The 27,144-nt window shown below is 43.6% G+C and overlaps 2 protein-coding genes across 2 annotated transcripts in view; one reads left to right on the top strand and one right to left on the bottom strand.

Moving 5' to 3' along the window:
- Positions 1-25,989, top strand: part of T265_11660 (hypothetical protein) — a gene marked incomplete at both ends in the record, with an annotated part of 28,559 nt that extends 2,570 nt beyond the window's left edge. The window contains 3 exons of the mRNA XM_009178372.1: positions 11,123-11,170; positions 14,839-15,020; positions 24,489-25,989. Coding sequence (XP_009176636.1) covers positions 11,123-11,170; positions 14,839-15,020; positions 24,489-24,590 — 332 coding nt within the window. The remainder of the gene's footprint in view (positions 1-11,122; positions 11,171-14,838; positions 15,021-24,488) is intronic.
- The window catches only part of T265_15491 (hypothetical protein), a gene marked incomplete at both ends in the record, with an annotated part of 98,511 nt that continues 82,712 nt past the window's right edge, over positions 11,346-27,144 (bottom strand). Inside the window, 3 exons of the mRNA XM_009178371.1 lie at positions 11,346-11,604; positions 16,344-16,463; positions 20,984-21,078. Of these exons, the coding sequence (XP_009176635.1) occupies positions 11,346-11,604; positions 16,344-16,463; positions 20,984-21,078 (474 nt within the window). The remainder of the gene's footprint in view (positions 11,605-16,343; positions 16,464-20,983; positions 21,079-27,144) is intronic.

Raw genomic sequence — 27,144 nt, 5'->3', positions numbered from 1 at the left:
AACGCCTCTGCTGAGGCACAGGGCTGCTACAAAGCTTCTGTGTCTGAGTTATTGAATGGGTAATTCCAAACCACGTCCTTTTCAACTGAGTCTCCGTTCCATATCTGAGAGCTCACCGGATGGATTGCTTTGTACTACCTTGTGGGCACATCCGGCAATTTCGCCCATCTGGAATTTTTCGAATTAAAGCTGGGCTTGTAAACCCACTCCAGGCATCTGAATGCTTCGGTCACTTAGTCTTTCTTGGAAAGGAATTCCCCAGCCTTTTTTGAACGATGTCTTATTCAAACTCCCCAGCTGCGCTTAGCTCCGTTTCTCCGGGATGACAGAGGACAGTAGGAGCGCAGTGTGCTGTGATGTCACTGGCATAGCCAAGTTCAATGTTCAGTAGCAAGCGGCATGCGACTGTCGGAGGTCTGCACAGCTTTTCAGACGCTTACCTGTGTGGGTGCGTCAATCCTGGTCACTTAATGACTCCCTCGGTGGTACGTCGACCTTTGAAACACATGATGCGTTTTTACTCAGGTCGATGTAAACAGTACTGGATTTGTACCTCCCAGAAGCAGACCCCTTTGTACACAAATTTGGTTTTCACGGAAGGCTTGACTGAGTCTACCTGATGAATCCATGAAGAGCGAAAACTGTATGAACCATTGGAGAGTTTTGACTAACCCTTTGAGAAGTACGTTCCTTCAAGATCTTCATTTACATTGACTGTTTTCGTTACTAGCGAGATTTCTTCTTAGACGTAACAAAAATAGCAGCTCATGTGCTTTTTGAGCACTACGCAGGGAATGACGGCTGTCTTTATGCCATTACAACTAAATGCGGCCCACGACATTAGTCAGATAGCCACCGCACCCTGCAGATCGCGTACCATTCTTCTGCAAGAAGGGTGCCACAGTCAGTGTCTAGCTTAACTCCATGGATTAAGACACCCCTAATCCTCTAGCACCTTATGCATGGCACACATCGCACATCTGACTGGGTTTGATTGACTCTATGTCCACTAGAGTCATAGGTTTAATTTACGGGCTTAAATTCAGACCGGACTAAATTTTCTCGTGCAGTCAGTTCAGAGGTATTTTCTAGAACTGAAAATTCGAGATATTTTTTAAAACCCTTGGAACACACCAAAATTCGCGGGCTCAAGCCCAGGGACGCGTGCATGAGTAACTTATGCGTTTGTTTCTATTTGTTTTTCATTATGCCGGCTGCCTCGGAACACACTTTTGTGTCTTTAGAGGGAGACACCAAAATTCGCGGGCTCAAGCCCAGGGACGCGTGCATGAGTAACTTATGCGTTTGTTTCTATTTGTTTTTCATTATGCCGGGCTGCCTCGGAACACACTTTTGTGTCTTTAGAGGGAGCGAACATCCGGCCTACAGCTTACCCGCATCTTTCAGCCGAATAGCTGTTCTCCCTTAACCAATTATCCCCTTTTCAAGCCTTTATCACTTAGTTTGGGCTATTCACACGCTACTGAAAAGCTGTGCAAAATCAGAGTAGTGCGCTTGACAACCTGGAAGCCTAGAACAGAATTGAGATGCTGCAGTGCAACTAAGATGCACACTTTTCAACTGTTTGCTCTATGGTTACTGCAGGTTTCCACCCACCCTCCTGGACAGTTTATTCTATAAGTTTAATTCATGATCAGTCGTGTCATCAGGGTCCTCATCTTTTGCTAACTTGACTGCTTCCAGTCTCTGGGTCGGTTTCTACTTCAAGCACCATCGTCTGTCTGTTCATACGAAGTTTCCGAAAGATCTATACATCTTATTCGTTTCTGCTGTCCGTTCGACCGAACTACTAAGTGAACCTACATTGAAATCGCTCATTCTCTCTGACCTTAGCTGTCTTATATCAGTTGCTAGTGCGTTTTGGCATCAATAGGCAATTCAGTTGTAAATTCTTGCTTTTACTTGCTAGTGCGTTTTGGCATCAATAGGCAACCCCATACTTTCGACTTGTTCATCGTTGAGATACATCGATTCTGTTGTATTACCTGATTCGGACATCTGCGCTGCAAACTGGCACTGTTGGAATTATGCGTGGTGAAGAGGCTAATGCATGGATTTTGTTGTGCTCTAGTCATACAGATTTCAACTTGTCGTTGCAGAGACGACTGGTATGTATGCATACGCAATTGAGGCTTGTGGCTTTGTTGTAGCGTCTTTTTCAATTTCACCTAGTTTTTTTCGCAGCTTACTTTTAGCTCTGCTCCTAAACTGAATTCTTACTGGTGCGTTCCATATCATTTGTAAGTTGAAACACCTAAAACTTATCTGGAGGTTCAGCGAAGGTCAAACGTTCCATGTTACCAGTAATACGTTACTTACACAAAAACTCCTCATTCTTCATCCACATTCATGTTTTTTTCTGCTCTCTGTCCCGCTTTTTGTCATAAAGACTAGTACCCATACATCCACCTTTTTTATCGTTCCGTCTGATAAACGCAAGCAAAACCACCTCTATAAGACGAATAGAAGCACCTAGAACAGGCTAGAAGATTTTCGACTCAGTCAAGTAATTATTCGAAAAAGTACTGATACCCGGGTGAATGGAAGATGTCCGTAGCCGCTGTTGGCATTCCAAAAGAAAAACAAAGTTATTGACAATGAAACCGGGATGCTGCGGTTGCTTCCTCACCAAGAAGTGTAGTAAGACATTTTTCAAATAATCTCCGACAAAATCAGCTGAGGTAGTTGCGTCTATTGCTCAAAACATGCTCCTTGATGTTTGATTTCACAGGCTTCAGCTTGATCAAATCACCATTCCTTGTTAATCGACAAGACGATAAGGTCTTCAAAGTGTCGAAGGTACAAACCATGTTGAATTGCGTCTCCCAAATACGCGCAAATTTCGAGACTGTAATTATTAGTATGATCACTTATTCTTGGAGACCATGGTCACAAAGATTAAAAGCGAATGCAAGTGACGGATGCGGAAGGGTAGCATGATAATATGCGATAAAAGAGAGAAACGGCTCATTCGAATTCACGCCACCAACAGTTCCAGTCAGATCAGATGAATCCCAACGTGTGTAAAATTATGATATGGAAACACGCGTCTAAAGACCAACAACCGAAGAAAGGACAAACAACGTTGAATGCTCTTCGAGGCGCAGTAAGCGCTAGCACAATCAGGACTCGCACATCAGGCACAAAGTGTCCGTCATACTGGGTCTAAACACTCACGGTTACTAAAGTTGTGCTTACCTCATCGGCAACGCTCCTAAAGTCCACATTCGTGATGTGATCGCTCAATGACAGTATAATCACCAGTAGCCAAATACCTCAACTCTTTCCACTCGCCACCCCCTAGTGTTTTAAGGACCTTTGATTGAGGGTTTCTTATCTGTTTCGTTTGCTACCGTGATATAGTGGTAAACTGTGGACAAAGGTCGCCAGGCAACGCAACCAAGCTGAGCGTCGAGCAACAACTCTCGTGCTGATCAGCTGGCCAATCCACTCGACCACTAAATGAAAACAAAAATTAACTTCTCCAGAAAACCGTGTAAATGTTATGCATATTTACGTTGCAGTTTTTTCTTACGAGTGACCTACTCAGCTGAGTAAACTTTCAAAGTCAACAAATATCTCTAACTGGAATACTATTCGTTAAGACCAATTCCAAAATTCTTTTAGCACGGGGCAACCCAAAATAAAGCGACGCAACGCTCTTTTCCCAGTGAAGATAAATACTGAGACATTTTGCTGTTCAACACGTTTCAGGCACGGATGGGCATAGATGAAACTGCATATTTCAGCTTATGATCAGTGTGATATACCAACCATAAGATCGAATTTTAAAATTACTAATGTTACTGCGACTTGTCGACGTCAAATTTTACATATGACAATGCACCTATGTCATCGTTTTACTGGTACACAGGGATATTTCGCATTGCCCAGTGCCAACTAGGCATTCGTGAGCTTGAAATGCGAGTAATCTTAAGTACAAGCTTCAGCGTCGTCGAGTAATAAATCCCGGTCAACTTCAACATCAAACCCGGAGAAAATACAATAGGCATGTGCGCTACGTGTAAGGAGCGAAAAAATAATCCAAACGCCAGCCCCTGGAAAATAACTGCTAGGCATGTCGCCGTTACAACGTTAATAGGTGGCGAACGCCACTGTGTGCCCCAATATATGGAAAAATCATGAATAAGCCTCTACGCGCTCAGCAATTGCTACGCAGATTGACGAACACGTCTAGCTACTGAAATTCTGTCAGTAGTCTACAATTAATCTGTTTGACCACCGCTCGTAACCCACAGAACCGTGCCTTGAAATGCGGATAACTTCATTCCTTTTCAAGTAGGGCTGAGGTACTTTTCGCAAAGTCTTCGTGAAGATACCGAGTGCCTTATCTAACTTCAAAGCGCCGGAATCCTTCAGAACCGCAAACCGAAATGGTCACGTCAACCGCGTGGCAAATCATCGCAGCAAAAAACAAGCACAAAAAATCTGGACCAAGATACAACGTACTTACTAAAATTCCCACTATTCTCAGTGGACAACAACTGTTGGATATTCACAAGGGGCGAAAATTCGTGGTTGAAACATGTAATTTGACTTACATTCAGGGAAGCTGCTCGTGACATCTCAAAAAGAAGTTAGAAGCCACACAAACTAATCCCTCTGATGGAAGCAAAACTCAACCAAGCGACAACAATGAATGAGCATAATGTAACTTAAGTATATGCGGAGTCAGCAGGACATATACGGAAATCGAAGCCTGTGGAATCACGTAGCACACGGAGCACACATTCAGAGCCTGGTTAACAGGATAGAAGCCCGCAGTGAGGCAAAAGCTTCAGTGCATTGAACCAGACAAGGCGGGCACAAGGCAAGCAAAGTAGAAATATTGCTTAAGGTCACTCAAGAGGGTGTACACAAAGGAGTTAGCATTTCCTGCCCAGGGCTGGTAGTCACTTGATTAATGCATGTGAAATAAGGAGCGAGAGTTATACGCGCATTAGGTCGTACGACAAAATCGTGCTTGTAAATATGGCCTTAATCTCAATTACATTGGAGTAATTAAAAGCAAAGAGCGCGCTCAAGAACTGTGTAACCAAATTCCAGCAAAAAGTGATGGTTAAAGGCGACCTTTTTTGGGTACCATGAGGTACAAATTTTCTATACAGACGTCTGTGTCCAGTTCTCAATAGGTATCGATAATTTTTACGTCTGCCCTACACAGTATTTCATAGTTCTCTTTAGATATGGATCCGCTGGGACAGGGAAAATTGAGACTGGCTACGGTTGCTCCAAATAAGTGTCTTCAAACGGTTTGTTGTCAGGCTTCTTTCTGCCTGACCAACGGGTGTTCATCCAGATATCTAGTTCTCTGCGCGGTTGCTCAGGTGCTGTACTGAGGAGCAACAACAACCGAACAAAAGTGAAACAGTGAAACCTGGAAAGGGTCATTTAATGATCTACCGACGACAGCTACTCACCCACGCCTGACATTCACTCCCTATGTCATCATTATAAATGATCGCATTTGCATTGTGCCATGCTATGTATGAAACGAAAGCAATTTGCTTTTGTGTGTTTTCACGCCTTACCTATCAGCATGCACCGAGGAGGCCCTGACAAATTTATTCACCAAACCAAGCGCTTGGTTCTGCCACGATGTTCCGTGCAACCTCTTTGATTACCAGCTTCCGTCTACCTGTTGATTTTCTTCACTGTCAAGTACATATACAAACAATGCTTATTTTCACCGTTGTCTATGTGGCCTTGTTACAGACTACCGATCCATAGTATCACATGCTCCATTAAAATAGAAAGTCTGAAGGGACGGGCTAAAAGCAAGAAGTCTTCGAACGTGTCCATTTGTAGATGCTAGACCTAAAAATCGCCATCAAGTTGTTTACAGTTGCAACGGAATTTAGTGACCGGAACGTCCGTCCACTTCCGAAGCTGAAAGGTTGAATATCGAGTATGCCAGCCACATCTCGTCTAACACCGAGCAAAAGTATTCAGCCATCGTGAAGGCACATTTAGCGAATGTCTGGGTCCCCGATAAGTAAAGGCCACATTTGATGGGACAAAAGTTCCACATTGACATCAACCGAGAACCACATGAGTAAATCAGGACCAACTCAGACCCCTCGGAATGCTCGCGCGCTGGGCACGCTGACTACTGATGTGTAAATTTATGATCTGACAAATACCGTAAGACCAGAGGAACCTTGCTGATTGGCTTTCAAAACAAGAGGCTGTAGATGAACCCTGAAAGATTATGGCCAATGACAATATCCTCACCATCAAACTGGTCCCCGGGAGGTTGGTACAAATATGTTGACTGGATATCATGCTATAGAAGGTTGCAGCCTCCTTGGTGGAAGGAAGGGATGTTTGGGACGCGGAGATAGACAGATAATTGAAAAATATCTCCAGAGCATTCTGAAAAATTGATCATGAATTAGGCTGTTGTAATATTCGAGAAATGTGACAATTAGGATTTGTTCGTGCTCATTGTGCTGCGTGATTTCCGAACAAAGTTGATTGTCTATTGCTACGAAATGGCACATAGCGGATGCCCAGTGAAAACATGACACTTACTTTGGCAAAGTTCTTAACAGCCAGAGATGAAAAGTGACCTTCAGGGAATACGAGCAGTCAAAAATTCTGACCCGTTGATAACATTCTATGCGAATGTTTCCGGTGATAACCAGTGGCAATCACTGCGTCGTCTTCTCAGACCGTGAGAAACTATGAGCAGCAGTGAGCGACGGCGAAAAACTCAGCAACATCATGGGACATCCTGAGGCAGTTATACAGCTCAGCAGGAGTAACCTCAGTAAATACCATGCTATATATCTCCGTTAAAGTACGTCATACTTTATCGGCTTTGATGTGGAAAACAAACCTGCGCAAACATACAGCACGTACATTCTAAGAAGGGCTTCTTTGAGTCGTTGTTATGTTTGAAAGTCATCGCAACTCCAAAATACGTCGAGTGCTTGAAGTCCTGTTGGTATGCGAGACCGTTGAAACGGAATGTTGAAAACCAGTTTCTCAGGGGTTGCGTGGTCTTGCTTCTGAAATTTATGGTTGAGTTCCAAACGGGAAATTGAGTGCTGGTGGCATGTTGACATCCCGAGCGAGATTTACTAATAACAAAAGTTGTTTTTACTTCTAGGATCAAAGGATTTGGAATATTATCAGAAGAAATATGCCAATTATCCCGTTCCATGCACTTTTGGAAGGGTCCAATACGATCCTTTCGGTACACGGGATACTGATTCTTATGGATGGACTAGGATCAAAGGATTTGGAATATTCTCGGAAGAAATATGCCAATTATCCCGTCCCATGCACCTTTGGAAGGGTCCAATACGATCCTTTTGGTACACGGGATACTGATTCTTATGGATGGCAGTTAGCATTGTATATCACTGAGCTTAGTGTCCACGCCCATAGCTTCGTGCTCTATTCAAGCTACTGTTCCCAAGATCATTAGTCTCATGAGTATGAGTAAAAACAAAGCGGTGCGGAGTAGATGTTCAAATGTTTCCCTCCACGCTCAAAATGCGACGGCCCAATCATATCTCAGTCGGTATGCTCCCAACGAGTTGGAAAATAAGCCCATCAGTATGAATTAGAGAGTGATAGCTAGAGGCAAAATAAGCGGCTGTAGTTCTAAAATAAACTTGCGCGCGCCAGCTACGAAATTAAACTTGAAACAAAACGTGGCATGTTCTGTGTGAGTGCTAGAATGTACACAAGCATGTTTGTCTTGTCTTGGCCATGTCACGATGAATGCCGGTTCATCACGCTCCATTCAAATCTGTCGTGATAATCTCTTCTCACCGCATTCCCTTCTACTGCACGATCGTTTTTTCGGTGGTAAGTCTTATGTTCTGTTCCGAATCACAAGGGCTACACTCAGTCTCCAAGTCCATTCGAGATAACCGTTGGTGATGCTTTTTGCTTGCCAGATCGGTCACTCAGTATAAGATAAAATGATGGGGCACATCAATACAAGAACCGAGTTGGCCACAAAAGCCACAAAATACATCCGTCTGCATTTCTCCGACACTCCTGCAGTCACTTCGTGTTTGAATCGTCTGGACTAGTGAATTACACAGTACGCCAGAATTCACAGTATTGTGTCGGCATTATGTCCCAAAAGATGAAGTGCAGTCAATTTGGGCGTCCTTTTCGATCATGTTACTTATATCACTCCCTCCGAAATTATATCTCAACTGGACGCAATCGAAATGGCGTTTGAGATGCAAAGTTGTATCCATTAACTGCGACTAGATGAGTTCGTTTAACTCGTGTCCTTAGGATGCTCGCCGCGGTTGTTGTCATGCCTTGGGAGCGTCATTCAGCTATAATGCATTTTTCTTTGATTCGTGGTAACAAAATGTGTGAACTGAGCTCAATCTTATTTCCACATAGTTCAAATCTTCTGGTTCCGATTACCACTTGTTCGCTGCCGAGTCGGAGCTTTGCTGTCGTGCAACCATACTTCAATAAATCTTATTGTGATGGAGAAGGGTCTTAGGGTTGGCCTTACCCAATTGTTCGTTGGTGCCTACACCCCCGAGACACTAATTCGAACGATCTGCGTAGAAACTTACAAGTATAATAACATTGACATCGATTGCCAGCCATGTCTTGCAGCGCATCTAACAACATACTGGGGAATCAAGCAAACTTCATCCTAGAATGCGGGTCGCACCGACAGTACCTCTCTTCCGCACCCCCCTGCCAAGTCAACTTGGCCGCCTCCCTGCTTGCGTTGCTTTAGAGTGAACAGGAGAACAGCGTTTTTTCGGCAAACGATGGTTAAGGACGCGCATTATCTGATCTGACCCACACCGCTTTTGGTGCTGGGCACCTTCTTCGACTGAAGCAAAAATGAAGACATTTTTTGTCCAGGAAAACCAGATTTTTACCACACAAATCCATATGTAGCTGGCTGATCTTTCAAGGACGTGATTCACGACGCTTGGGCTCTTGAAAAGATCTGATCATTCTAAACCTGCATTGAAAATACGCGTGAAAAGTGGTTCACCACGAGGACGAAGCATTTTCATATTATAACTCTGGAAGGCAACACAAGTCGTTTTAAAGATATGGCCTTAATTCAGGCAGAAGATTGTTGGCGTTTAATTCGGACTGACGGAGACCTAGAGTCGGACAAAATGGCATAACAGAAAGGAATGAAGGATGTGACACAGCGTTTCGGGGCCGTTGGGGCTGTTTGGCTTCCAGGATGAGGTTCACATGGTCCTTCCCGTGTCTGGTTGGAGACATTGGACAATATGACGGCTAGCCGATTCTAGCGGCTGTCACTTTCTATTCAGATTGTCCGACTGAGTGTTAGAGAATAAGGCACTTTGGATATTCGTGGTAGACTAGCTCTCGTACCCTGACCTTTTTTGAACTATCTATTACGAGGACATATTCAAATGAATTGACATTTTTTAAAACGGGAGCACGAGTCCCCTCTTCGGTTGCTGCTAGCACCAATGATGATGCTGATACCAAAAACAGTGGTCATTCTAGGTGTTCCAAAATATGGATTGCCTAGAAGAACCTGGAAAATTTCTCTCAATTCTATATTTCCTTTTCTTTGGCCGAGTATATTATTTTCTAACAGATTTGTCTATTTCTTCAACTTCTATTTGGTCTACTTATCTTATGAGTGGCTTTCTGAACACCACATCATTGCTGTTTGAAACAGTATTCAGTCTTTGTGTTGAGATTACTAACGGCCCATTCCCCTCTGATTTGTCGTCGTAGGCGTGCTCCGTCGTCCAATGGTTTACTTGCTGCCTGATTAGTGTTGCGTATCGATCACTTACTTCAATTGTTTATTGGTCGATAGAGCACAGACGTCTGGCTCTCTTTGGCCCTATACTCTCGACCAGGTTCTTAAGGGGTATTATCTATCAAATAATGTCATCCAAAAAACCGGCTGAATTTAGTGGAAAAATGATTTTCTTCGTGATGGAGATTTCATAATCCAAGTAAACCCAATCGATCCTGAAAAGCCAAGAAGCACTGTACCGCCCAGCAGTATGCCTATGGTGAAACTCCAGCGAGATTTGAATCCATGAACTCCAGGCTCGTACTTGAACACATAACTGTTCCACCAACAGCAGCAGTTCACCAGTAAGATCAGCTATGAGAAAGCGAAAAATTTCACGAATCTCCTCATACTAATAACTGTGCACATGATGTAATAATAGACGTCTAAGTTCAGTTCACTTTTCCAGCGCAAAAACCGTGCACCGAAATATAGTGTTTCCGGTTGCTGGAGCTTCGTCAACCGAGGATAAGTAATATACTTGAATGGGAACCACCCGTTGGAAGTGATGGACCGATCTGTGTTCAGATGTTTCTCTTTGTCCGGTATAGCAGGCAGTGATAGGTATGCAGTGATGACAACAGCTTTGATGCAAGACATATGAGGTCCAGGTTCAAGTACATTTGTGACACCATATCTTTGTTGACCGTCGGTTCTACGTACAAATTGTTGGAAGCGGAGCTTTCAGTAGACCAGTGACATGTGCGTTTCGCACAGTTACGGATGGAGACCTGTCTGGACTAATACTCACTAGCGAAAGCCACGGGAAGACAACAGTAGGACTAATGTGGCCTCAGCTCGAAAGCAAAGTCAGTTCGGTTACGCAGAACTGTGCCAACTTAAACAGACCAAAATACATGCGGAAACTCGTTTGCACTTTGATTTTTACCGATGCGGATGATTAAGGCGGTAAAATGAGTAAAATCACTTTATAGTCTTGGGTGACGTCAACCAACTGCTAACATAATAATAATAAAACGGGCATACGATATTGCAGCAGGCAATTCATCTTGCATTCACCACGGTGAACTGTGGAGCCTCCGCCGTGTGCCACGCATGCCAAAACATCGCTTTTTGAGACTAGTACTGTTTTTGGTGCACCGGTGAAACTGGGATGCAAACAAAGCTTTCGTGGACAGTAAGAGGTGAGGCTGAAAAGTATTTGGGTGTTGTTAGTGAGGTACGTCTTCTCGGATGAGGCTTTATAATCTTACCTCCTCACGCCATAGACTATGTAGTGGCTAATCGACGTCAGTGGCTTTTGTGCCGTCTTTTTCTTTTCAGACTATCTGAGTGAATTTTCGAGGTTACAGACATCTCAGAATGCTTGCGGTAGGCTAACACAGGGTCCGCCCTCAGATATTCTCTTCTGTTTTTTTTTCACTTTATGATGTAATTATACAAATTTTCGGTCTGTGCGGAAGTGAAGAGTCAGTGTTAATACTAGTGTTGCTGCCTGAGATTATGATGCCGATGTCCAGTTGTATATTTCCTCGTGATACTGACCTTGTAAAAGCATCTCGGTCGCCTCCCGGAAAACTTGCATATTCCTATCTGCAAACTGAAAGCACATTCGATCTTCAAAGGAGTCAATAATTGTGGTTCGTGGAAACTGATCCAGTAGGTGTCGCACAAATTTTCCCAAGGTTTGATGCACCTCAAAGTCAGCTTCATCCGGCATCAGTGCGTAATTTCGAGCGATCTTCACTTCAACGAAGAGGCCATGACCGTAGGATGATTTTAATTGATGGGGGCTGCCCATACACCTAAATGAAATCGAAACAAAGTAAAGTTGCAGTCTACTAATAGGTATGTATGTAGGGAACAAATGTGTCAGAAAGATCAGAATTTATATTCTACGATCTTCACCTGAAGTCGGAAGGTGTCGCTACAAATGCCTAAGTAAGTATACAGATAAATTACTGGGGGATCAAGTCTGGATATACCACAGCTTGGTTTAGTTCAGTTCAGTTCCACAATCGTAAAATATGCACGCAGGAACGGCGGTTTGTTTCGCTCAGCTAGTGACAGCGGCTAGTGTAAGACAGATGACACAAAGTGTGTTTTAGAACACGGATCTAGAGATTTATACAGGCAAAACCATCAGTGTAGATTCCTGGGAGATATTTTGTTCGATTTGTGGAGAAATACTGAACACCGTGGCCTGCAGAATAAACGCATTGGTTTGCTTGCTGCCTGAAAGATACAGGCACTCGTTGTGGTGAACTCCTAGAAGTACATCTGAATCAGTCACATCCGGATAGGATGGCCCGTTCAATTATGTGAAATTGAACTGCATATCAGTAATATATCTGTGTAAACTGGTGCCACTCAGGTGTCTGTGGTGAAACTGGTTCACTTATTAGCAGTACTTGGTGTAAGCAGTTCATACTTGATAAAAAGTACTTAGCGGCAGTTTTCGGCAGGAAACTACCCTGGTGACTTGTGAAGTCCGTTCACTCCGATACTGTGGATCCTAAACAGATGTTTAGCATGACTAAGCTCAGATGTCATGCACGAAACTAATCAACTTTAAATTGAGTGGTTATGTTTTCTAAGAATTTCGACCACAAATTAAATGAAGTTAAGTAAAGTGGTTTCAGTAACTAATGGGGTAAGAATATAACTTGTGGATTTCGTGATTTATCAACGCAAATGAGATGAATAGAGAGTGAATACACACTCTACTACGGCTTACTTCCTCAAATGTTACAGATCCTTTGGAGAAAACCAAGAAGCGTCCTCAAATCGAGCAGAGAACTATAAGTATCAGTTTTAAGCGTTCCCTTGCTCATAGTAACGTTACACATGTTGTTTCCCTATTGTATGTTAAGCCATTCAGGTCACTTTGACGAAGCTGTAGGATAGTTTTCCACAATACGCCATGTACGGGCAGAAAATCATCAAAGCTCAACCTGTTCCAGGTATATAATCCTCTGAGGTTGGTCATTCATTCATTCATTCCTCTCATAAATGTAGAATTTATGTAACTATATTCATTTCATGTTCAAACATAGCCACGTGAGCCTTGTTGTCTGTGTACTCGATAACTGGAAGCGGGTGCCCTGGGAGAATTACAATCCCACAGGCATTAGGGGTTGTCTGTGAGTCTTCCACAATCGAATCAGTGACAAAGTTAAAGAGGGAAGGCGAAAGAGAACAGCCTTGCCTGACGCCGTCCGATGTTTTAAACTCATGCGAGAGCTTGTCTTAGACTTCCACGCGTCCGCGGGAGTTGGCGTACAGCACATTAGGGAGAATCAGGAATTTATGCGCGGCACCTTTATTGCACAGACACTGCAATGGTGTCTAAAATCCAATTTCCTATCCAGTGAACAAATCAGTTGCCACCTGATCAACAGCCAATACCCATATCGCCAACAACTTCAAGCGTTGTACTTTCAAAACAGCTCTCTGATGGGAGACCATTAGGGAGAATCAGGAATTTATGCGCGGCACCTTTATTGCACAGACACTGCAATGGTGTCTAAAGCTCCACTGAGTCAATCATCATCATCATCATCATCATCATCATCATCATCATCATCATCATCATCACTGTCGGCTGTAAGAACCGCGCACTTGCCGTACAGTGGTTGTAACTGCCACAGTTTCGTTCATCAATGATTCGGGGAGGTGGGGTAGGTTGCTGCGCACTGGAGGTGCGAACTGATAAATTAGTGCTTAAATACAGCACTCTAGGTGGACTGTTAAGTGGGAGGATTGTGAAGGGAGATATATATTGATGGCAACAGCTTGGATACATGAGCGCCATTGAGGGCGCGACTGGACCATGTCTGACAAAATCCCTAACCATTGTTATGGCCCATCTCGGGGTCTCCATCCAGGTAGACGGCAATAGCCAGCGCAGCTGCGTTTGCTGGTAATGACTTATACTTCGCTGCCAAGCCATTGCTTGACAGAGTCAAAGGCAGCTTTCAAGGCAAGGAAGAGTACCGTTGTTGGTTGATGGAAGCAGTGTCTATTTTCCAGAACCTGTCGTAGGGTGTGAAGGCGATCGATGAATCATCTTGCAGGACGAGACCCAGCTTGGTTCTAACAATAAGACGGATTAACGGCTGAGGATAGTAAATAAAACAGAGAGCAACAAGCCACTCATTAGGTTACTGAAATATTTCTGACAGCCAACAATGGGCTCCGCCCTTATTGGGCTTCATCAGAAAGGGGCATCTCTGAGTTTTATATTTCCTTGTCTTCTGCTTGAACACAAATTGTACGAAATTCGCGAAATACACCCATTTGCATAGCAACTTGTTTTCAACGGGAGATGGAACTGAATCCCAGCCATATCTCTCGCTGTGATGTCCTTCAGCTTATTGTGTCGCACAAAGGTCACCTCGTGTTTCAGTTGGTACGATTTTCGAGGTGTCGCAGTAAGACAGCACACTACCGATAAAGTTGATGAAAATTCTTCTCCAGTTGCAACTTGGCTTTCGACCGGAACACAAGGTTGACAAAGACTCAGGGATCCAGCCTATTTGGTAGGTCAAAGGGAAACAGCTGACAGGCTGTTAAAGGTTTTTCAGCATACCATTGAGCAGTATGTTCTGTCTTTATGTTAATATACTGCAATATTGTAAACATAGTATCTAGAGATCCTGCTGTATCCAATTAAAAGAGCATAGTCCACTTTGTTTTCAAGGTCTTTCCACTGCGCAGCTGCATCCTGTAACATCCAACGGGAATCGTTTATTTAGTGAATAAATTTGCGTCGTATGCTTGTGACATCACTAGTTTCTATCAGTAACGAAATCCACCGAAACCTCACGCCTAGATAACAATTTCAATTTCTGCTGCACAACAGATTTTGTATTCCTTCCCCACGTCTGTAAAGCAAAATTCTCGTGGAAAGAGATCAGCCTCCAAATTCGTTGTACCTAGAATTTTTCGGCGGTAGATATGTTCCACATGAAAAGCAAGTAAAATTCGTTTCTTACATTTGCTTGCCTGCGTCTTACTGGTTGCTTTTTTATTCTCAGTCCCGCGCAAGCTGCTGACGTGCATATACAGAAACCACAAAAGCAGGTTGGATTGTGCCGTACCGCCGGCTGGAATGCACAACTACCATCTAATGGAATGCGTCATCTTCCTGGACTCGGAATCCTTATCGAAAGTGGTCGCTCGGGTACTGTCCCAGTCCATCATCTTTGGTGAAGTGACAGTCTGTCAAGCGTAAATTACTTCAAAGCTAAAATGGCAAAATCCAGTAGGCATTTTGGACGAGAATCTTAGGCCAACTAAAAATGACTCCACCAAGGAATGAAGCAAACGATATCCGATCACCGATCAACTGAAGGCCTTATGAGCATATCCCGCGATCCGATGTGATGCGATAGAAAAAGCTCAGCTAGCACTGCCCCGTTCGACCCTTCGACCTGAATTTTTGGAGGCAACTCGCCTCATAACGCCTGCAGGAAGTTTCATACATGAAGCTTAAAGCGGCGGCTGCATTCATCTACCTATTGCTGAGCGGTGGAACATGCAGTCGAAGTCGTCCATAGTTAGTGTATTTCGCCTAAAATTCAGCCCAGGTAGGGATTGCCTAATCGAGATCCACCAAGTAAAATGAAAAAGACCAAAAACTAAATACGTCACAAAGCGGGAATTCGCTGACGGGAAACTCTCTTTTAGCTCACTAACCGTTTAGTCATGCATGGGACCCATCACGCGGTCGTAAATGAGTCGCCATAAATGTCGCCGGATAACTCTGCGGTTAAGTGTACCTTACTCAATATTGTATTTTTGGAAGGAATGACGATGTACCTATACTATTTTTAAGAAATAGAGATTCATCTTTCCATAAGTAATAGTCAACAATGTCATTGAATAGGTCATTACTCCGACACCCAAACGAGTCGTCTTGCTATGAGGTACCTAAGCTAGGTTTATGACACTTCGCGAATGAAGTCAACTAAGTTGATCGACTTTGCTGGCGGTTTAGTTATACCAATTTCTACGCTTCTCTTGCCTCCTTGATGCTGGCTATTTCAAGACTACGGGGTGCGGATTCAAATAAAGGACAGGAAAGCGGTTTAGTATACCAATTTCTACGCTTCTCTTGCCTCCTTGATGCTGGCTATTTCAAGACTACGGGGTGCGGATTCAAATAAAGGACAGGAAACGCCAGAGACCGTATAGATGATAAATACTATGCCAATAGAAGAAACAATTTTTGGGGGTTGCAAATGGCATTGATGGTAATTTGTAACCCTATCAACACTACCACCACCGTCGTCATCATTATCATTCTCATTGTCATTGTCCCCACTGTCGACCTGACCACAAAGTACACCAGTTCCCGTTTTCGTTTGGTTATTTGGGTGTAACAAAGCAAGTCATCATCCACTGAAACTTTTTTTCCGAGACGCACTCCCACAATTCGATCAATGCCGGCAAGTTTTCCTCATGTGCCTTGGAAGTTGAAAGGCATAGAAATACAAAACCAACTTTGTAACGCGAGTCAGAACGGGATCACGTAACTTACAGAAGATTCCCATTGACCAGAATTGCCAGACGATCACACAAGGATTCGCCTTCATCAATAAAGTGCGTTGTTACCACGCAACCCCTCTGTGTGCCCTTGATGCAGTTAAGCAACGTTTTCCTGTCAGAGAAAGAGAACATACTTGACTTGAGTGATCCTTATGAAGTAAAAGACCGAGGGACTCCAGTGGAATGGACAGCTTTATCAAAGTATGTTTCCGAGTGAAGAACATACTTAGTATCGCTATTTTGTCTTCCCTTATCAGAGATGACAACATCAACTTTGAGCATATAATTCTTACTGGTGGATAATCTTAGGAATTATTTATTCAGGGAACCAGAGATGAGGAAGAAACAAGGGAAGTGAGATGAGCTCCAACTTTTCAATGTCATGGTCAGGGCTTATTCGAACTCACCGTGGAGAGGGCTTTTACCAGATAAGAAATTTTCTATCCATTTAATGGATGAGTGAGTTCTTATTCGAACTCACAGTGGAGAGGACCTTTAACAGATAAGAACTTTTCTATCCATTTAATGGATGAGTGAGTTGACTGGACGAAATAAACGCTAACTCTTACATCTTCGAAAAGATTGTGAAACTCATAGTTCCAGCTTCATTCCTCATCTAAGAGGTTAAAGGTGACTCTAGTGCTCTGCCTGAAAGAAAGATCATTGTGCATGACACCTGGGACTCAGTAATTCCAAAATTGGTTTGAATGATTTAAGTATGGTATATCATCTTCAAGGTAGCAAATCAAGAGACTCCCATTTATTTTTGCACTGAATTGGTTGCAGTGCCTAGTTTTCACTAGGATTAACGCGAATCAGGGGAATTTTATCGTACCTGCAGATTCTTCACGAATTCGAACAAATTGTGACCACATTACCATTTGTTTCATTCGGATGTGTCGAATCGCAGGTAGGGATGACGGTGTTTCTCGTAGACGGTGTGTCTAACCAGTAACGTCTTGGGTGGATCGGTTGGCTGTTGATCAGATGACCCCCCCAACCGCTACCTGACGATGTCTTCTCTCATGGTGACAAAACGTTTGAAAACCAACTGACAGGCTGGGCGAATGGATCGTCTGCAACCTGATCAACAGGCAACGGTTTCTCTTGTGGACATGACAGATTCAGATCGGAGTGCTCGCAGTTTAGAGGCCCTATTGCTGTGGGTCTATGGTACCAGCAGGGAAACTTTTTAAGTAAGAAGACAGCGTAGTGGAATAAGGTGTTATAATCCGACATTTCCGTTGCCTTTGACAACCTTTTTCAAAGATTTCTACAATCAACTGTATAGGAGTTAAGTGCAGCGTCATTCGGATCCGCTATCATGTTCTCTGATTGGTGTGTTCCTGAGTTTAGTTGGTAGTCAGATGCGACCAGCGTACTACCGCATTGTACATTCAAGCGTATCATCAAGTATGACATCAACGTATCTCAGCCAGCTACGTGGTAGATGGGCGGAGTCACACAAGGCCTTAGTATCAACATGGTGTCAGGAAAGTTTACCCACCATGGATGATACTTCAGAGCCCACAGCGACACCGTCATTTTGTCTATAGGGCACACTTTGAAAGGTGAGATAAGTGGTGCTTAGACACAGTAGTAGACACTATTATTTATGTCAATACGGTATAAGTTTATTCTCTGCGCTAGAGATGTGCCTTCTCACAACACAGAGGCCGGAAAACGGTTGTTAATTAGTACAATAATATAAAGAGCTGTTACATCAATGCTTATTATTACTCCACCACGCTGTTTGGACCTCACAGGTTTCCATATTATACCCCACATGGCGCTCAGGCTTTTTAACATTATGCAAGCCGAACTTGGCCGGGAATTCAGAAAGCTCTTGAACTGATATTCCTCAGCTTCCTTTGCCACACCTTTAGTAAGGTGGAATTCCACCCATTAGGTGAACACAGATAACAGTCACAGAAGATAGGCGAGGTAACGATACTTTTTTGATAATTTAGCGTCAAACCATGTAAGTATAGAGGTTAGGGTTAACATGAATACAGTCAGAAAGGGAATAAAGCTAGTGATCAACGCAGAACCAGATACATGGGGCAGTGTCGCCAAGGGAGTGTAGTGAGTATCAGAAACAATGACCGTATGTGGACGTGGGTTAGTGTGTGCGTGAGAGCCAGCACAGCTCACAGCATTGCGACTTCAATCGAGTCTTACGCTACGATTCTGTTCATCTGAATCAGTTTGAGTGTGTTTTGTGAAGGACTTGGAGAGTTTCATCGGTGTTTATACTGTGATATGCACCTATAATGTGCTGGTTGATCAAGCTACTTTCGAGACTCCATCTTGCCACCTCTAGGCCTCGTGCAGTACCCCCCAACAAACATAAACGATCCTTCCACAGGGGCATCTCCTTGCAGGAAGGCTGACTTACTGCAGTCATGTTGAGTGAAACACTGCAAATTCTGTTGCAACGTGTTTCAACACGCACAACCTACAAGGTTGCTGAAGATCCTTTGATGGCTTACCGTCGGCAGCAACCTTATAAGTAGTATTACGTCGAGAAAAATACTTCACTATCTCGTATGTCGCACAAACAGACTTTGTGCAGCAGATTAAGTTAAGGAATCAGTAAGGGCTCAAATGAATCCTTATTTGATATCCTGTTGGCCTGCAAATGAACGTATTTCTCTGCGTATTCTTCCAAACCTGTGGGGAGATGCTTCGCGTCGGCAAGAGAGTAGACAAATGTGATGTCGATACGTATTTATCCACTTCGGTAAACTTGTCCATCGGTCGTCATCGGCTGTCAGTTAGCTCAGTACGAATAAGCGTTTGTGGCATCATGCTGGTAAGTTTGAATCAGGACCACCAAATTATAAGTTATCCTGAAGATGTACGGTTAGTTAACAAAAGAAAGGTGGGTGATAATTGGGAATTGGCCATCTTTCGGTCCAGCTTCTGTACCTCCACCCAACATTCTTCCCCAACTACCATCGATTCGTATCACCCTTTCGATCTTATCAAGAAGAAAAAACGATGTGCACAAACACTTGCCTTTGCTCACAAAGATTTGTTTTTAAAGGGACTCTACTAATTCCAGCTGAATTTCTCGTTTATGCTAGTCCGGCTGTGGGTTCTCGAAGAGTCTTTTGCAACCTTATGAGTAGTGCTACCGATATGCAACAAATGAGTGCACTTATTTCAGGCTAGCTTATTTGCCAAGCCAAGTTAGGTTAGGTGAAGCCAGTCGGTCATTCAGTCAACTTTCTAAGCGGAAAACCGAATTGCGATGCTTTCAGCTGCTACAGCTCCGTACATCACGGATAGAGAAAATAAGAACATGACAGCTACAGGTTGAAGGCGATGGTCTAGCCAGTTGATTGACAATAAATGCTTCTGTTTGTCCAATATAGCAGGAAACGTGAGAGGCACGCACTGAAGACAACAGCTTTGATCCAGAATCACCATTCGCTAAGTGACATAAATTTGTTTCTGAAAGTCACCCACCTTTGGTCTCTTTCCGGGTTCTCGAAGAGTCTTTTGCAGCCTTATGAGTAGTGCTACCGATATGCAACAAATGAGTGCACTTATTTCAGGCTAGCTTATTTGCCAAGCCAAGTTAGGTTAGGTGAAGCCAGTCGGTCATTCAGTCAACTTTCTAAGCGGAAAACCGAATTGCGATGCTTTCAGCTGCTACAGCTCCGTACATCACGGATAGAGAAAATAAGAACATGACAGCTACAGGTTGAAGGCGATGGTCTAGCCAGTTGATTGACAATAAATGCTTCTGTTTGTCCAATATAGCAGGAAACGTGAGAGGCACGCACTGAAGACAACAGCTTTGATCCAGAATCACCATTCGCTAAGTGACATAAATTTGTTTCTGAAAGTCACCCACCTTTGGTCTCTTTCCGTGGTCCCTATCAAGCAAGACAGCAGTTAAAAACCCGACCCATTTGAGTGGCGAGGGCTTTCATGCTTCGTTGCTAATCCATGGACTTGCAGTCGTCTCCACTCGATGCATTAATAAACAGCTAGGACTCCTTGAGGCAAAAGGTCCTTCGGCGTACGAATTACACAGCCCGATTAGCTCAACCTGTGAAATGTAATCAGCTGATCTGAGAGCAATCAGTGGTACTTCAGCGGTAGTGATATGATGCTCCCATCAATTCCACTTAACGCTCCAAAAATACCAATGGTCGAACACAAAATTTTCGTGTATCTCCTTCACACAGCGGCAATGTCTATGATTGATAAAGTGGGACAGATCAAACCACAAAAGTATACATCCTACCCATGACAGCCAAACAATATATACATACATTTTATCCAAGAACAATTCTTCAAGGAAAGATTGCAATTGAAAGCAGCTTCGTGCCACTAAAATTCTTCCTTAAAGGAAAAAAATGTCCACTGTGTGCGTCTTGTGGAAACAAATACCGCTGTGCCACAGAGTATGCCAAGGTTGAGAGATTATCACCGCGAATGGTAATAAAAGATTGTTTGTCATTCATTCTGTCTGATTTAATAAGCCCTTTTTTACCGACAACTTGATACTGTCATTTTTTCTATTGCTTTCTATCCGGTAAACTTTTGTCAAGATTAGTCGAAAGGTTCGAATGAAACTGACGCATTCATATAAAAAACACTTCTCCAGTAACTTACCACAAGTTCCTCCTTGATCGTGGATCCACACCGCATGATGGCTCGTCCATGATTATCAGGCTCGGATCGCCAACCATGCTGATTGCCATTGAGAGCTGAAAATTTATGTCACATTACATGTCCCACTGGATTCGCTTTTTGATAATTTTTAACTTTGTAAGAGAGAGACGATAGCAGTACATCAAGTAGGGGCAGGTGGTCACGGCCACAGACCGAAAGGGGCTAGGAACTATTTATAAACCCAAATCACAAACTTGTTGGCACAAAACAACGAATATTGAGACGATTTTAGCAAAATGGTTCGCCATTCAGATACCTAACTATTGGTTACTTACGTTATCACCATCCTTGTAGACAAAATTACACTAGTAGTGGAAATTGGTACTTAACCGCGGCAAAGGGTGAAGGAAGTCTTAAAAAAAGTAGAATAAGGCAGAAGGGTAGAACTCAGTGTAAGGAGTTCTACGTCCCTAGAGAAAGCGAAGACGAGCGAGGTGCCTGGTTGTTTATATTTGCCACGCTTCACAGTTGGCCTCATGCAATCTGACTGCCAAACCACCAAGCGGAGCGCCCAAGCTACGTACAGTACACAACGTCGCCAGCGAGGTGCCTTTTTGAACCAGTGTAATAGAAAAATCTTGGCAGCACTTTTAGACAAGACGCCATCGGTGAGGTTGGTCCGACCCCTTGGTAGGTGCCACTCAAAATAAACCTAACGCAGCAGCAAACGAAAGTTAGCTAAGCAGACAGGCTAGGAGGTGACAGCAAGCTCGCGACTGGGATCTTTTTTTTGGTGACGGTCCCTATGAGGTTTCTAACCGCGCGCGAATAGAGTCGCGTGGACCCCACCCATGAATGTGCGAAGATCCCTACAATAGTCACCTTCATGTTGCATTGTCACGTCATGACCGGTCCTTAACGGACGTTTCTCCAGAAAAGATTTGAGCTGAAAAATATGGCTTTCTTTGGTAGACGGTGGTGTGGTGTAGTTACTACTACATGTCCAAAGCAACTTAACCAGATAGGCCTCATCTTGTGCTCCAGCGAATTGGACTTATAGTACTTGCTTATGGACCGTTTCAATTGGTAGATGCTGCTGTCAGTTAGCTCCTACTATACTACAAGTACTTTAAAACCAAATGCTCGAAAAAAATTTGAGGCACTCAGATCTGACAGGCCAATTTTAACGGCCATAGAGTAGGGCTGTTATCACGGTCGTTTCGTAGGCAGTCCTTTGGACTCAGTGGTATTTATTTCTGACACCGAAAGTGACGCAATTTGGTGAGTCAGCGATGCGTGCGTTGAATTCTCTGTCAAAATCCAGTCATGGTTTATATGACTGCCAGGATAAACAAACTCAGCAACAAACTCAAGAGACTCATTCTGGAGTTTCAGAGAGGTACATGGTATGTGCATCTTCTAATTTTATACAACTGCCAGGATAAACAAACTCAGCAACAAACTCAAGAGACTCATTCTGGAGTTTCAGAGAGGTACATGGTATGTGCATCTTCTAATTACTTACAAGAAAAATCAAGAAAAAATCAAGTCAATCAAACAAATTCCTCAGGACTACGCTGCACTAGTTGTGTCGATCAAAGAGGGATACGTCGACCAGAGAAGATCCTATCATATCTGCGTTGCAATCTTTACCTGAATACAATGCACGCGACCAATGGAAATACCAGTCATTCAGCGCTGTTGAATAATCGGTGATTAGTGTTGGCTGATGTCACCCACTCAACGTTTGGGGTGGATTTTTCCCGATAACGTACTTATTTCTGACATAAATGAGTAAGAATATGGCTAACAGTTTAACATTCAGAAATCATATCCAACATGATATGCTCCTTTATATCTTCTCAGGATAAGTGCATTATCCAGTCGAATTTCACCAGTGTCCTATCACGATCCCAATGACGAAACTGCAAAATGTAGTCCCGATTAGGACTACCAGCCTCCTGCTGATTTGAAAAGCTAATTTATTCGGGACAACCTCCTCTAGTTTTCTAGCTTCTGGTGATAGAATCAGCCACTACTGTGCGGTCAGCGAAAAGCCTGCTGGTTTTAGCAAATGATACTGACAGTGAGGATAAACGAGACTCCAGAACAGCTGGCAACCAAATCGGGTAAGGCGTGAGCCGTTTATTCCAAAGTTTGGGCATGATTTCATATTTGCTTACTTACTGGTTTGTTAGCTTACATTTCACTGACTGGATGTACGGGCTACATTCCCAGTCCACTTTTTCGAATATGTATTCTCAGTAAGCTAGGTTTGTGAATGTAACTATCGTCCATGCCCTTCAGAGAAGGAAGCAGTGAACGGACTGCTCGTGGGTTCCGTTGAAATGATTGTCCGAGAATTCAAAGCATTTCCCCCTCATTATTAGCAATATGCATAGGTTTGGAGAAATAAACCCACTGAGATATTTTTCAGTATCAGACCGTGAGTGGTCATCGCGGGTTGGTGAAATAATATCCAAGTCAGCGAATTTACACTCATTTGCAAACTAATTTGGTTTTTGGAGAGACTCACATAGAACTCAGCTGAATCCCTCGTTTGTGGTGTTTCCAGGCAACTGAATGTGCTGCGCCAGGCCGCCTCGTGTTTCGGTCACTACGATATTCGAGATGTCGCGATACATGTATATCTTTGTAATGCACTACTCATAAGGTCGCTGAAAATTCGTTGACAGCCCACGACCGGTTTCGCCCTACTTGGGGCTCATCAGGTGGGCGCAGTCCCCGAGTTTTCGTCAACCATATGTTCTACTTGAAACCAAATTGCACGGAATTAGCGAATATACACTCGTTTGCAAATTAATTTATTTTTTCGAGAGACTCACCTGGAACCCAGCTGAATCTCTCGTTTGTGATGTTTCCAAGGGGCCTGGTACAGCACATTCAGTTGCCTAGGAATTTTCAGCAACCATATGAGTAGTGCATTACAAAATATCCAAGAGTATTTTTGCTGAATTGTAAGTAGATATGTCAAAAATCAATCCAGATAGGAGCTACTTAAATTCCCTAAAATGCATTCACCTCCATCCCTGCAATAAAGACTATTGTTCTTTGAGGAAAAAACTGCAAACCTCAAGCGGTTCTCCCTCATTTTGGATGTTCCGAAGCTGCTTTACTGGGCTGGAAGACCTGTGTGCTTTTGTGTCTCCTCCCGGAGTGGAAGTAATAAAAATAGTAGTAGTTATTTAACTGTAATACCCTTTCAGTGCCTAGCTTCCAGGCCAAACGAAGGAAGCATGAGTTCTAGGATACTGCCAGATTTCCCAAACCTAGACAAGAAAAGTCGAGATGCAGAGGTAGAGGTCAAACCATGAACCTTCCGGTCACTAAACTCGCGCTCTAACCACTGAACCATCTCGCCATCTCAGATTGACAGAAAACTTCCCTAAAGAAAGGATGTTTGCTGTTTTCGACCAAGTTAATCAGTCTCTGTGTGCATGAAACAAGAAGTAGATAATTTTTTCTAGTCTTGTTGTTTTTCCAGTTCGGATATCCCACAGGAGTGAATAAGTTCAATCAAAGGAGAGGAAGCGGTATCGACTGTACCCCAAAAGTGCACTCCAACCGCGGATTTATGGCCCACTAAAAATCCATAAAGTAGATGTCCCGGTGAGACAGACAGTAGACGGAATAGGTTCCCCACCGCACGAGCTGGCCAGATTCATGGCCGGTATTTTAAAACCCATCACCAAGAAATCTAGTACTTGCATTAAGAATTCGTATGACTTTGCCAACAAAGTAGAGGGGGTCACCGTTGAAACGGATGATATCCTGGTAAGTTTCGATGTCAGTTTGTGATATACAAATGTGCTAAAAGAAGACCTTTATGAAATAGCTAAGTGCCTGCTACTGGCTACCACCACTCTTTCAGAACTGACACAACTCACGGTGGATGAAAGAGTGAAAGACTTAAAAGCATGCCTCAATCCCACCCACTTGGTTTTCGACTCCGTGGTTTACACTCAAGAACAAGGACTAGCAATGGGGTTTCCAATATCCCCGGTTTTTCAAATATATTTAATAAAGAGTTTGAACAGAGAGCTTCAGCCGGATTCCCACACCCACCTAAGATATTCTGGCATTATGTAGTGACACTTTCGTCATGGTGAAAAGAGATAAGGTTAGTGAGTTTTACAACTATCTGAATGGACTGAGTCCACACATCAAATTTAGAGTGGAGATAGTCAGCCTTGGGTAAACTGGCCTTTTTAGACTGCATGACACATAAGGTCGGGGGACCACAGTGTACGAGAAACCAAACAACATTGGGGCGATTTTGAACTACTCGTCTACCATCCGAAGTCAGTGTTCGCCAGTATTCCCTCATCAATGTTTAGGCGTGTAAGGGCCCTGTACACAGAGGAAGCTAATCGGACAGCGGCCCAAATTGAGGCAAAAAACAAACTTCGGGGTAGTGGATATCTAGCTAGCTTGATTAGGCGTCAGTTGCGAAGAGTGCTGGTGTCGGTAGTGAAACCCAGCAGAGAATGGATCGGGACCGCTGTTATTCCATATAAACCAGGGACATCATTCAAAAAATTCTAAACGCGACCAAAATAAGAGTAACTTTTCAGAGGGGGAAAGGTACTGCGCTCTGCACCGATGCAATTGAAGGATCGCCTCTCGATAAACAGAACCAGGGATTGTGTCTACAAAATTAAGTGTAGCCACTTCACTAAGGTCTATCTAGGACAGACAGGGAACTTCACACCAGGATTGGAGAGCATAGTAGAAAAACAAACAGGCCACCGAGAAAGGTGGATGAATAACAAGCGTTACTGAAAGACCCGGCAATTGCGGAACACGTACCGGACACGGGACACAAAATAGATTTCGAAAATGTAGAGGTTCTGAGGCGAGTACTACCGTCCACATCACAGAGACTGATAGCCGAGGCGGTAGAAATCGCCAAGCATCCCAGCGTTAACAGAACAGAATGCGTGGAACTGGTAAGCGTGTGGAGAACGGTTTTGGATCAGTCAAGCTGACACGTGCTGGTGTGCGGGTATCACCCGAAATCCACTTGACCTCAACCCCCCTCAGACTTAATTGTCGGAGCACTCACAACTCCACAAAGACCAAGGAAAGTCTACCAGTGGCACCCGAGGTGAATCATCAGTTGAAGCAGCCTGAAGTGGAATATTAAGGAACCAAACCCGACTAGAATTAATTTGAAACTCTCTTTGCAATGTTGAAACTCCCCCACTTCACCAATGCGAGATTTTGACCACACAGGTATGATAATCTGAAGAGGACTTACTGATTGGTTCCTCGTTTGTCATATAACCTGGCCAATTTGGTGACCTGCTCACTTGGCCTTATGAAGCTCTTGTGTCAAAAGCGTAACGTTGCCCAAGTAAAAACTACCGATTGTTTACAAAGCCATTCTGAGAGGAGGATCACTGTCATCGATACTACTTACTCCAACCATGATATGCCCTTCTAATCCAGAGTGTTTGTAGTGATGTTGCTAGCCGTTTTACACAGTCTTTGTAGGAGACCACCCTCAAAGAACCAAACTGGTTCTATTTTCTGGCTGGGCAAACAGAAGGTTGTCCCTCCAAGAGGATGGATCACAATGAAGATGCCGTGCGCCATCAGCTAACTCAGTTACATTACATAGTCATTGTCATACGCAGTGCTTGCGCAGTAGTCTGGACTTTGTTGGACTCATCCGAGGATCTAACCCAGGACACATGCACCTGTGACACTATTACACTTTTACCAACCTGGTACCTAAAGCGCTTCCGTTAGAAAAAGCCCTTGTCAAGTGGAGGATTAGTATCCCAAGGGCAGTTTCTCGAAGGAATGGGTCGGTCAGTCAGTCTTAAACTTCACCTGCAGCTAATTCATTAGTGCAACGCTCAGAGAAACAGTGTCCCAAAATTTGCGTAGTTGATTGTTCTGTTTCACCGGATAGTCACAGATCCCAATAATGATAGAAAGCTGCGTTTTCCGGAATACCATAAGACACGTGGGAAAATATCCGTGGAGTGGGCCTTTGAGTAATTTACTGATCCTCAGTGAGACGTCCTGGAGAGTGTTTCCGCCACTCCGCCTAACTCCAAATACCACTGAGTAGCTATGCATCATCATTTTTGATGTAAATAGCCGAAGCCATTGGATATCTTGATGAATAT

The sequence above is a fragment of the Opisthorchis viverrini genome (genome assembly GCF_000715545.1).
Source record: "Opisthorchis viverrini unplaced genomic scaffold opera_v5_543, whole genome shotgun sequence".
NCBI classification, from domain to species: Eukaryota; Metazoa; Platyhelminthes; class Trematoda; order Opisthorchiida; family Opisthorchiidae; genus Opisthorchis; species Opisthorchis viverrini.
Note: the sequence above shows the minus strand (reverse complement) of the source record. Positions and strands in the feature narration are given on the sequence as shown.